At 31.9% G+C, this 14,192-nt stretch overlaps 2 protein-coding genes across 2 annotated transcripts; both read right to left on the minus strand.

Annotated features, from left to right (window-relative positions):
- Window positions 9,199–11,724, minus strand: LOC107648703 (serine/threonine-protein phosphatase 7 long form homolog). The gene is made up of 4 exons (XM_021119516.1): window positions 11,012–11,724; window positions 10,837–10,927; window positions 9,694–10,717; window positions 9,199–9,533 (listed from the first exon to the last, which is right to left on the minus strand). The coding sequence occupies exons 1-4, from the start codon at window positions 11,716–11,718 to the stop codon at window positions 9,376–9,378; spliced, it is 1,980 nt and encodes a 659-aa protein (XP_020975175.1). The 5' UTR covers window positions 11,719–11,724; the 3' UTR covers window positions 9,199–9,375.
- LOC110265594 lies at window positions 12,055–14,079 on the minus strand. Its single transcript, XM_021108598.1, has 3 exons — window positions 14,053–14,079; window positions 13,432–13,890; window positions 12,055–12,405 (listed from the first exon to the last, which is right to left on the minus strand). The coding sequence occupies exons 1-3, from the start codon at window positions 14,077–14,079 to the stop codon at window positions 12,055–12,057; spliced, it is 837 nt and encodes a 278-aa protein (XP_020964257.1).

Below are 14,192 nucleotides of genomic sequence, written 5' to 3' on the forward strand. Positions count from 1 at the left end.
TTATTTATAAATTTTTAAATTATAAATGAACATAATTTTTATTTTCTATTTTCTCAATAAATACTAAAAAAATTTTAATGTAAAATTTAGTACAAAATTGACGATATGATCTTATTTTCTAAGAATTTTTTTTATGGTTGAAAAATATTATAAACTTTAAATTGTTCGATTTATATTTTACATTGAATAAATAAAAAATAATATATTGACTATTATTCATACTCTGTCACAAAATTCAAAACAAGGCCTAAAATTAGGAATAGCAACACCACCCGAATTCGTGGGTATTCATCTCGTCTCTATCCGCGGGGTGGGTAATTACCCGTCCCGTACCGGAACAAATTTTTAACGGGGTTGGTTCTTGGGCGGGACAGGACAGGACCGGGTTTAGGTAATACCCGCCCCTACTCGAATTATAGGGGTGGGTACCCGTAGGGCAGGTTAGGGTTCAACTTTTTACTACCCGTGAGTAGGAAGGGGCGGGTTCTATGCGAGTTATTGTAGAGCGAAGCGGGGTCGGATAGAGCAAAAACCCGCTCTATTGCCATCCCTACCTAAAATACAGACAAAGTCTAAATATAAAGACCAAATCCACTTTGCAGATGTGCTCGACCTCACGGGACCGACCTAGTGTGTAGAATGCCAGAATCTTAACTGCACATACAAATATACTCAAATATTTAAATATGAGATTTCAAGTCTCAACACCCCTAAAAAAAAGAAGAAGAAGATAACTACCTATCAGAATAGGAGGAAAAATTACAAGAGTGGCCACTTCGTCACTCATCCATTTATTTAACTCTCCTTTCCATCTTAAAAATTTTTCAATTCTAATCTATAAAAACTTGTCCAAAATCTTTGCTTACTTAAGCATACAAATCTATCTTTTGTAGGTACTATCCCACACACACACCTTCTCACGAGAAATTCGAACGGCTCCATCTAGTGGCAGAGCTTGAAACAAAATTTTGGGAGGCCAAAAATTTAACATAAAAATTTAATAATAATATTTATATTAAAATAAAATTTATGATTAAATTATTCTTTAAGTTTGTTACTAATAAGATAATAAATAAATAATTCTATAGATAAAAAATATAAAATAGTTTATAATGGTACTCTTCGANNGAGGGAGTGTTGCTTGTTGAATGGAGAGTTGCAAAATGCAAATAGAGAGCCGCGAAATACGAATAGAGAAGCTGCTTTTTTTGTTAGATAATTTTTTTGATTTGATTTGATTGTTAGATGATCTTTTTTTATTCTTATCTTTTTTGTTAGATAACTTTTTTATTTGATTTGATTTTATCTTTTAATTTTAATGTATTGTGAAAGCCAACAAAGGCCCACTCAATACCTAGATACTTTAAATCATAGTAAAATATATGAACCAACTGAATTATTTTTTATTTTTTGAAAAAATTCTATTAATTTTTTTATAAAAAAGTTGAGGGGACCATAACCCGCATTGTCTTAACTAAACTCTATCCCTGGATGAATGGTAATATATATTTTATATTATTGTTAAATTTATTGTAGTAGTAAAAATAATAATATAAAATACATTAATTATTTGGGAGTAAAAGCTAGCCCTTTAATCCTAACAATTTTTACATTCAACTAGTGTATGTTCCCGTATCCTGCACGGGATAATACATAAAATTATATAAAATTTTTTTATTAAAATGTAAATAAAAAATATATAGTAATTATTATTATAAATATTTTATAATTTAAAAATATTAAAAATAATTAATATTTATTTTAATAAATTTGGATTGGTTGAATAATTATCTCATTATCTGTTTAAGCAAGTATTTGGAGTTCTAATCTCACCCTTAATAAATAGAGCATCAATATGTGGTGGATTAATCCTCGACTTGTCGAGTTAGAAAATTCGTAGAAAAAAATTGTATTTTTCTTTAAAATAGATTAATTTTTCATTAATAGCAATACTTATGGACTTTTGTCTTTGTTGAAATTTACTTAGGACAATTTTATTTGTTGGTATCGTATTCATTCTTGAAGTCAAAACAATATAATCAACATTGTTACTTATTAAAACTTCACATTTTATGAAATGATTTTTAAATTTTCAAATTCCTAAACTTATGTCATTATAAAAGTTATTAGATCGATTAATATTTCTTAATAACATGGTGTACCGAAACACCATCGTTGAGTATTAGTCAGTGTGAAGAGAAACCAATAATAGCTTTTGTTATTCAATATATAATTTATTCTATTGAAAAATAAATTAATATTTCCTAAATTTATAAATACATTTTCTTCTAATTTCTTACACCATTTTATTTGACAATGTTTACCATTAAAAATAGCAAATGACCATACTATCCCACAATATATATATATAATGTGCAAAATAATTTCTTGTCTTAAAATTAATTTTGGTTAGTGAGATAAAATTGGTTAGATGTAAAATATTTAGCATTTAATAATTTCAATCATTTAAATTTTAATTACCAAAAATTAGATTAAAAATTAATTATAAATTTAATAATCGATAATATATGTATTATAGTACTACATAAATAATAATATCCAATGTATTGATTATTTATTTTTTTTGACAGAATTAATGTATAATCTATATAGAATTGATTTACTATCCCCCATATTGTTTCTGGAATTTTGTAATAGGTGACAATAGTGATCTTACTTTCCAAATTTGCTCGTTCTTCTTCTCGCGCGTCTTCCCCTGCTTTTTCGATCATTCTTTTCTCCTCCTTCCTCACTGGTTTGTTCTTCGTCATTGACGTTAGTTCCTCTTTCTATAACTCCAGCTTCGTTTTCTTTTCGATTTCCTGGTTTCTGAAATCAAAGTTTGAACTCATTTTGAAGATAATGGATGATTCAACCTCAGATTGTCAGCTGAATCAGGGCGAAGTGGATTATGAATTTGAATCTAACGTAGTTCCTGAGGTTTGATTTACATATGATTACTCTGAATTTTGTTGCAGTTATTTGTATAGCATTGTGTAGCTGAATAATTCGTGAACATTGACTGTGAAACTAACGCGTGAACATAAATCTGTGGATTGAATCTAATGTATTAGTTTTGATTAATTATCTGCAATTTATAGCAGACGCTCGAGTGTAGATCAGAAATTTTTGGGTGTATTTTTGGGGGAAGTGTGGGTGTATTTACAGTTTATGGCTTTTTTTGTTATTTTAGTTGAGTTATTGTCGTTCGGGTGTATTATATTAGACATGATTGGGTGTATTTTTTGTTTTTGACATGGTGTATTCTGCAACCTCTCTCTGTTGATGACCAGTTTGTTCCCAAGGTTGGAATGACCTTTACCACCCTTGAAGATGTGAGGAATTACATTACGAGAGAAGTGCGAGAAGCGTGGATGTGCTTAAAGACTCATTTGATAGGAATTAGAATGATTTTCTGCTGAATTTTAGTCTTGTGGACAACAAGTGGCTTTCAGGTAATGTTTGTTTAAAATCTGCAGCAGAGGTGTAAATTTAATTTTTTTTCGGGTGTATTTATAGTCTGTGTTTGGGTGTATTCTGCAGATCTCTATGAAGACCGTCATATATGGATTGCAATCTATCTGGATCACCACTTCTGGGCAGGGATGAGAAGCACACAAAGGAGCAAGAGCATGCATTCTTTTGGGTGTAAAAGCAGTGTTCTTTTGGGTGTATTTCTGAATTTTCTTGTATTTCACATTTTACATATATATATACATATATATACTTCAGAATCTTGTTTTTATGTTATAAAATACTGTTTGTTTTTTTTTTACAATGGTTTAAGGGTTTTAAGTATTAGGGTTTAGGGTTTTAGGGTTTACGGTTTAGGTTTTAGGGTTTACGGGTTAGGGATTAAGGTTTAGGTTTTAAGTGTTTAGGATTCAGGGTTTTAGGGATAAAGCATCAGGGGGATAGATTTTTGGGTGTATATTCAACTTTCTTTGGGTGTAAAAAATGGCAGGTTATGGGTGTATATTTGGTTTGATGTTTTCCTTCATATTATAGTACCTGTAATTCATACATTTTGAATACAGCAGAGAGAGTTTAATTATTGAAAGAAATTTTACAATAAACTGGATTATAATTAGAAAATTTTTACAGCATGTGTTCAATTTGTTACAGGACTATATAACATTTACATTAATCAGTGTCAATATCCTTAGAATCTAATTATTATAATTTAAATAGAATATAAAATAGATATTAAACCAATTATTTCTTTTAATAATTACTTAGTGACAAATATCCATCAAGGACATGAGATTTAAGAGCATACAAAGTAAATATAATACTTATAACTTTTACACTACCATGATTAGATTATTATCACAAGTCTTTTTAGCATAAATTAAATAGAACAACATATAATAATAAAGAAACAATCAAATCCAAAAATATTATAGAACACCTGTCATACACTACAACGGTGAGTATTGAAAAAGCTTTAACCATTTATTTTTTTATTAAATAATTATCATTTGTACCCATAAAAGATATAGATGCTGACAAATGTACCCATATAAGAATAAAACGACAATTATAACCACGAAAGATGGCTTCCGTGTGCCAAGAGTACCCAGACGTTGGTTACACAATTGGTCCGTTAGGGTATTCTTGGCACACGGAAGCTATCTTCCATGGGTATAATTGTCGTTTTATTCTTATATGCGTTTGTATCTTTTATGGATACAAATAGTAATTTATTCTTTTTTTTATTAGTTATCTTTTTATCTACTCTACACTTCATCTACGAATATGTTGAGGACTAAACCTATGCTTCAACCTTTCAAAATCCCATATATTCTTGCCAAACACAATATTATTATGCCTTTTTTTTATAGAAACCATTGAATGGAAGAACCGTTAGTAAAAAGATGAGGTTCTCTTATAATATGTATGACTTTTTATGATAATAAAATAAAAATAAAAAGCATAAAATAATATTGTGTATATTTAAGTTAATTTTAATTTTTTTTAATAACCAGATTTGTCATAATGTAACTGATAAACAATGACAGTTAATACAGATTGGATATGTTTTGAGTATGCTATACATTTTATGATTTTGTACGAAACAATATTAATTTTAATTTATATATTTATTATTGGGTATTAAAAATAAAAAGTATTTGTATTGTTAGTATTTTTCAAACCTTTCTCAACTCTGATCGTGATTAGGCCTAAAAGATCACCTACCTCGTTGGACATAAATGTAATCCAATCAATTTTTATCTGATAGTGCTATACATTCGCATAATCATAAGAGAATTAACTTTAGCGAGATAACAATATGGTATTTAGTTACCACATGAGTATTTTTATATATAGAATTATCAATCAATTATGTATGGCTTCTGATGAAAATAATATATTCAATATGGATATTGTTTGTTAGGTAAAAGATAACAGATTTACAAAGAAAATTAATTACAATGGGTATATTCATTTTAAAAAATATTTTTTATATAATACTATAAAAAATACCATGATCACCCTGAATTACTACAGGTTCAACTTCCATCGACAGTTGTAGAATGCCTAAATTGAGACATTTTCAGACTATAATATTTGTCAAACAAACAATTAATAAAACACTCATCCATACCTTCTCATTTTGAGTATATTTATACATAAATAAAAGAGTTGAAATAGCAAAAATGATAAAAATGATGATTTTTATAATTTTGTGTGGCTATCTATATATCGAAGACCAGAAGACTATGATTATCTAACAAAATTAATTTTATTTATTGTATTCAATTTGAATAAGTAAAAAATCATCTTATTTTATTTTAGTTCTTAATTCACATGATTTAAATTTAGTTCAATATATATGATTTGATTTGATTTAATTATTAGTGAAAAATATATTGAGAACCTATTTTATGCATAGATTTGTTATTTTAATGATTAATTAATTAATTTAATTAATTAATTAATACAGATAATTAGTATAATTAATTTGATTTAATAAATTAAAAAAATAAATTAAAAAATACTAACAAAACATTAAAAGAAATAAATTAAAAAATACTACCAAATCAATTTGATATAAATGATAATAAATTATGTGATATTTAAATATCTAATCAAATCAATTAGTTGATATCGTTGATTTATCATAATAAATTGTATTTAATGAGTTAAAAGAAACAAATCGCTAAACACTCTCATAAGCATGCATGTCACGTCAACTCCGTCATTAAGTGCAAAACCTGATTTTTATATAATAAAATAGATAATAAATAGAATATATGAGAATATGATATGAGACATATTTAAATTATGAAATTGGTATTATATAATATATTTATTTTTTCTAAATTCTTATTACTTGTTCGTTGCTAATTTTTACGTAATTACTTAATAATTTCTGCCTATGAAACTATCAACTACCTAATATTATGATTTAATTAATAAGAATGATGACATTAATATTTTTTTATAAGTCTTGTTATTATTTATAATTAGGAAATAGCCATAAATAAATTTATTTTCTTAATGAGTGTTAAATTTGTTGTCAAATTCTATATTACCTTTAAAATTTTAGCGTAATTGAGTCTAATTTCTATATTTTGAAATGAATTTACTCAAAAAAATTAATATGTAAATCACATTATTATTAGAAATTACTTTTTTAACATAATTAATGGTGCTTATTTGAACTATTAAATTTAGCTTCTAATAATATTAAAGTCAACCTATTTTATTATCTTGTGCCTTCAAAGAATTTACACGACTAACATAAAAATATAACAATTGAAAAAAAAATTTATTACAATTGGTATAATCATTTTAATAAATATTCTTCTATCTAATACTATAAGAAAATACATTGGCCACTTTAAATTGCTACAGGTCAACTTCCATCCACATTAGTAGAATGTCTAAATTGAGATATATTCATCAAACAAACAATCAATAAAACATTAATCCGTACTTTCTCATTTTGGGTACATTTATACATAAAAGAAATTATACATAAAGAAAAAAAAAAAGAAGAAAAGAAGAGTTGAAATAGCAAGAGTAATAAAAATTATGATTCTTATAATTTTGTGTGGCCATCTATATATAGTAGACCAAACAACTATGATTATCTAACAAAATTAATTTGTATTTATTGCACCTAACTTGAATAAGTAAGAAATTATCTTATTTTAATTTAGTATTTAATTCACATGATTTGAATTTAGCTTAATATATATTATTTGATTTGATTTGATTTAATTATTTAGTTGAAAATATTTCAGTTGTCTATTATATTCATAAATTTATTATTTAATGGCTAATAAATTAATCAAATTAATTAATTAGTACACACAATAAATTTGATTTAATAAATTAAAAGAATTAAATTAAAAAATATTAACAGAATATTAAAATAAATAAATTATAAAATATTACCAAATCAAATTAATATAAATTATAATAAATTATATGATATTTAAATATCTAATCAAATCAATTAGTTGATATAGTTAGTTTATCGTAATAACTTGTATTTAATGAGTTAAAAGAAATAAATCAAAAAATACTCTTAGAAGCATGCCAGGTCAGCTCCATCATTAAATGCAGAAATTCAATTTTTATATAATAGAATAGATTCACGTATAAACACTTAAATACATATTGCTTGATCTAAAATAGATGCTAAGAATTATAATTGACCAATCCATTGATAGGGTCAATTTTTTGGATATGGAGCTCGTATGTGAGCTTTTCATGGATATGGAGTTAAGGTGGGTTAGACATGGATGTGGGGCAGAATTTTGGCAGGTTTTGGGAGGAGGACTCGGACGGTCCGAGTTGCGAGATGGCTAGGGGAGGTACAACACGCAAGGTCCGAGTTGCGTGCATGGAGTGGATTCGGACCGTCCGTTTTGGCTGGGGATGGCAGAACCGGTTTATGAACACGCATGGTCCGATTTGGTTGCCTAGTATATTTTTGAATGAAGTTAACCTAGTCGGATGGTCCGAGTTGAGTATAGAGTGTATATAAAAGTGTGCAACGAGTTAACGTTTGGGGACCCTTCTTCTTCCCCTTCTTATGCGCCGCTTCGTTCCTCTGTTTCCTTCTTCTGGATCTCTTATATGCTTGTTCAAAATCAAAGGAGTGTGTAGTTAGTGTTATGTTTTTTTTTGTGAGTAGGAGAAATGAGTGATAGAGTACTAATAAAGGTGTATTATTTTGGTCAAATTTTATTAGAAACATCTGAAGGGGTAAAATTTATTTGTGAAAATCCAATAGATGTTGTTATTCCTTTTATCATTTCCTTTGAAGAACTGAAAGGTTTGATCTATGAAAAGATTGATTCTGAGGGGGCAAGAAAAATATCCTGTGTTCTATACAGATATCCCGTACCGGTATTTGGTGGGTTTGTCCAATTTCAAACAAGATATGTCACGGACGAAGCGAGCATGCAGGAGATGTTTTCAATGTATATTGAAAACCGGGCGCAGATCTCGTTTATCGAGTTGTATGTTGAGTTTGAACAATCTGAGGCAGACCGAAACATTCTACGGGAAGATTATAATAGTGACAGTGAAGAAGAGTTCGAAAGCAACTACGAATGTGTTGGTGCAGATGGAGATGACGATCATGGTGAGGGAAATATGGATCCGGATGTGACAGAGGTGGCAGATGCACTCGCAAACGATATGCCGTTTGGGGAGCCTTCATTCATGCGATTCAACCGGATTTTATGAATGACCCGTCTGGTCCGGTTCAACCTGATTTTTTGAAAAAACCGGCCGGTCCGCTTCAATCTGATTTTTTGAATGAATTGGCCTTTTCGGTGCAATGTGATTGTAAAAATGAACCGGCCGGTCCGGTCCAATTGGGTTGTATACATGAACCGGCCGGTCCGGTTCAATCTATTATTCAAAATGAACCGTCCGGTCCGGTGCAATCTGATTTTATGAATCAAACGGCCTGTCCGGGTCAAGCTGATTTTATGAATGAACCGGCCGGTCCGGTTCACTCTGATTGTATAACTGAACCGGTCGGTCCGGTTCAATCTGTTTTTCGTAATGAACCGGCCTGGCCTGTGCAATCTGATTTTACGATTGAACCGGCCTTTCCGGTGCAATCTGAATGTATAAATGAACCGGCAAGTTCCGGTCCAATCTGCTTGTATGACTGAACAACAATAATGGGTACATATATAGCACCTGTACCTTACTGCGTACTAAAGGTTAGCAATACCTGAATAGTGTCCGTAGTGCGTAAATACTCTAAACATACAACATAAATGTAGTGCGTACATACTCTAAACATACAACATAAATGTAGTGCGTACATACTCAAAACATACTACATAAATACAACATGGTCCACGTGATTACTACTTAAATAAATAAGTTACAAGGCAACTACTTTCTCATGGCCCACTTCACATCCTTGACTAAATTCTTGCATTTCTTGGCCGCCTTTTTGAAGACAGATGGAGTGTAGCGACTAGCACTGCGACGTGGTGGATCAATCCTCAGATTGTAACCTTTGGAGGTTTCATCCGGAGTGCGTGCATGACCTGTATAGAAATTATAAAAAATAATTAAATTATGCGCAGCAGGTAATCACAGCAAGACATAAACCACATAAGATTTACTAAAAGTAAAAAATAGATGCCAGTTATGAACATAAAATAAAAAAGTAATGGAACATGTAAAGTAGAATACAAAACATAATACCATCATTACGAGATTCTTCATCCTCGTCAAACTCCTCTATTTCATCGTCATCATGATCCTCCTCGTCATCCGGGTCATCTACTAGATACGCATCTGTCTCCCTCTCGGGTGTGTTAGCATCTTCTTCAATGAGTCCCATGGATACACGGTTAGGATTCTGACTAAAAAAAGCTCCGCGTCCGTCATTACTCCTACTAGAGTCAACCGACACAAACCCCCCAGAAGCAACCGATGATGTATGGCCCGGATACCTAGCATCCAATGAATACCTACCAGCCATGAAGTCAGGCTGTTGGCCATATTGTGGTAGTCCAGGATCTGCAGACATCAACCCAAGCAACTGGCTAAAGGAACCTCCTTCTCCTGTTTCAAATTGTGAGGTACCCCAATATTGTTGACTGATTGGAACTGATGGGGGGAACTGTGTCTGAGGTACATAATGGCTTGAGGACTGAGGTTGTTCTTCTGGAATCGGTGTTGGAGGTAATATATGCGGCGAATGTGGCTCTTCTACTTCATTGTCAGCATCCATATCCTGACTACCCTCATCGGTATCCTGATTATCCTCATCCAAATCCTGATCACCTTCCTCCATATCCTGATCACCTTCATCATTATCTTGACCCACAAGATTTGACATGTTCAAGTGGTTCCCATATTTTGATCGGTACCAATGCATGTATCTATCTAGTAGATCATGTGAAGGCATCGGAAGCTCAGATAGAATGTAGTTATACCTGTTTGACCAATGCATCACCCATTTTGAATGACTCGCTTCCGTGGCCCAATTAAGATTCTTGGGCCCCTTCAGGGTTTCTCCATGCGCCTTCTCTAGATTCCGCTCCTGACTAGGTAGTCCCTGAACCAAACCAAACTGTCGCCTAAATCTATCGGTAGCATGCCACTCGACACATTCAAATGATACCAACGGAACTGTAGCACTCCAAACCACCGACTGCATGTAGATTTCAGGAGGAATGATGTTCGGATCCACCCGATCCACAGCATAAGCAACCCAAACAAACTGGAAAAAATAAAGGAACCTCAACATAACAGTCCACAAAGCCAATTACAAAGACAATGCTGTATACTTATGTCTTAGACCCTAAACATAAAACTAATACTACTTTCATTGAAACATACCTGCCCTTCCTGAAGTTCATCAAATGACTTCCTAAAGTGAGCTAACTTCAAGTATCTAAATCGTCGGTCACCACGCTCCCAGTTCCGCCACCTATTATGATATATTCAATTACCTCAGCTACCATTAAATGAATCATAAATATCAACATACGGGTACATTCTAACAAATTATTACCTGTTTGCTAGTGGAAAACTTCGAGGTTCCCTAGGTAGCGGCGATAGGTATGGCATCCTGATCCAAGCCCAACAGAGTAGAAGTGTTAGTGGACCATCTATTTCCTTGCAGTTAAAACGGGATGCACGGCATAATGCCCTGTAGAGATGTGCCAGGCATGCCGCTCCCCAACTATACTGACCAATACTACCAAAATCACGTAGCAAGGGTAGAAATTTCCAATGCACTCCTGCCCCAGACTTATCCCCAAACAAGATCGTCCCGATCAACAACATAATATGGCACCTCACATACCTCTGTATACTGATATCATCAATCAACTGTAAATTTTCTTTTAAATCACGCAGCCAGGTAAGTTTTATGCAACTAGATCTACAGTCAGACATACGCGGTGCAACTCCAAATTGAAGCAAACACTCCGCCTCCAACGCTTCATAACTGCTCATTGTCATCCCTGTGACCGGAAGACCATCTGTGGGAAGACCAAGAATCATAGCTACATCTTCAAGTGTCACAGCACATTCACCAATGGGAAGGTGGAACGTATGTGTCTCTGGGTGCCAACGTTCAATTAGAGCATTTACCAATGCTTTCTGACACTGCACTATCCCAATCTGAGATGCATGATAGAACCCGGTAATTCGCAGATGATCCTCCACCCTTTCGTTGTACCGATCCGGAGGAAGTGGATGGTTACATGTCAACATTCTTGATTTCTACAAAAAAACATAACAAATTACTAATCAAATTATTAAGAATTGCTAATGAAACTCATTACAAATACATATATTCCTAATCATAAATCTCAACAATATTTACAACATCCACAATAATATCGAACATTAATTAATTAATTACACTTTTGTTAAAAAATTTTTCCCCTGCAATACAATACAAAAATTTGAATAAATCTATATATGCCATCATTCATATTCTAACAACGCTAATAATTAACTTGCTAATAATAATTACTACATTTAAAATTATTTAAATTTTCCCATAAAGAAATATCTAACATGGCTTAATTAAAAAAACCTTTCTAATCAACTCAGCATTAACACTTCACCACAATAAGCTCCAAGTTGAAGCAAACACTCCGCCTCCAACGCTTCATAACTGCTCATTGTCATCCCTGTGACCGGAAGACCATCTGTGGGAAGACCAAGAATCATAGCTACATCTTCAAGTGTCACAGCACATTCACCAATGGGAAGGTGGAACGTATGTGTCTCTGGGTGCCAACGTTCAATTAGAGCATTTACCAATGCTTTCTGACACTGCACTATCCCAATCTGAGATGCATGATAGAACCCGGTAATTCGCAGATGATCCTCCACCCTTTCGTTGTACCGATCCGGAGGAAGTGGATGGTTACATGTCAACATTCTTGATTTCTACAAAAAAACATAACAAATTACTAATCAAATTATTAAGAGTTGCTAATGAAACTCATTACAAATACATATATTCCTAATCATAAATCTCAACAATATTTACAACATCCACAATAATATCGAACATTAATTAATTAATTACACTTTTGTTAAAAAATTTTTCCCCTGCAATACAATACAAAAATTTGAATAAATCTATATATGCCATCATTCATATTCTAACAACACTAATAATTAACTTGCTAATAATAATTACTACATTTAAAATTATTTAAATTTTCCCATAAAGAAATATCTAACATGGCTTAATTAAAAAAACCTTTCTAATCAACTCAGCATTAACACTTCACCACAATAATAATAACATCTAACCAAAATCGATAACAGTTACACTTAATTTCTTAAAAACACATTCATTCAAATACCATTGGCTTACAAATAATAATTATACTACAATTAAATAAATTTATTAAAAATTTACATTATGTTCTACTTACTACTACAGCCAAAAACACAAAACTAAAGAAGAACAACAACATAACCATAACAAATTTTCTTATCATGATATATATAGTTAATAATACTTAAAAAAATATTTAAATACAACCTAACAAATATTTCAAAATTAGTCATAACCATTCTATCTATTTATATTCTTCAACTACATAAATCTCTAACAACTACATAATCATAACAAATTTTCTAATCATGATTTATATAATTATTAATCTGTAAAATAAATTTAAACAAGTCATAATCATTCCATTTATGTTTTTCAAATGCATGTCTAACTAACAACAATAATATAATCATAAAATAAATTTTAATCATCATAAACATAATTATTAATCTGTTCAACATAATTTAAAATAATCTAACTAATACTAACAAATCAGTCGTAATCATTCTATTTATATTCTTCAACTGTGTATCCTAACAACAATCATAATATTGAAATTCTATTTTTTAATAACTATAACTATAAAAAAATTAAAAAAATTCAAAAGAAATTCAAAAAATACTTACATAATCAGGATCACTGAGATAGTGAATAATATGAAGCTCAGATCGATCAACATCTTTAATTTTTAATTTTTTCCCCATCAATGATGCTCCTCCACCATGCAAGCTTTCAGAGAAATGAAGATGAAGGTTTTGGGGGAGAAAGGTTGGTGAGAGTGAAGGAGGGATTCGGATGGTAAGGGAGCAGGGTTCTCCTTTACTAAGTGTGTGATGCCCACCGAATAGGGACTCAAGGGGGAAGCGCCGCGTGTACACTACAGCACTGGACTCGGACCGTGCGACTACCCAGACCGAAATCGGACGGTCCGTGACGCAGGCCAACTCGGAGGGTCCGAGTCCCTCACCAACTTCATCACCATGCACTGGACTCGGACCGTGCGTTTTGTTGCTTGAACTCGGAGGGTCCGAGTCCCACTCCCCCTGACACCACAACCTGGTTACACACCAGCCACCCCCATATCCCTGTGATACCCCAGCCCCGGTCCAATATGAAAATTAAAAAGCGTCCATTGATAAGTCTACACTTATATAACTACGTTCATTATTGACAAAAATAGCCAAACATCAAAATGGAGCCCACCACTTAAGTACCTCGTTTGTGACTCACCAAAATAACACCTATACGGCTACACCTAAAGCCACATTTGCCATGCTCTAACATCCATGGGCGAGCTTGCAGCTTTTACAAAACAAGTATCCACGTGTCAATACCTCAATCATTCAAAAGGAATATCTTTACTGTGTATCTGTATCGTATAATTGGC

This window comes from Arachis ipaensis, chromosome B01 (assembly GCF_000816755.2).
Source record: "Arachis ipaensis cultivar K30076 chromosome B01, Araip1.1, whole genome shotgun sequence".
In the NCBI taxonomy this organism is placed as follows: Eukaryota; Viridiplantae; Streptophyta; class Magnoliopsida; order Fabales; family Fabaceae; genus Arachis; species Arachis ipaensis.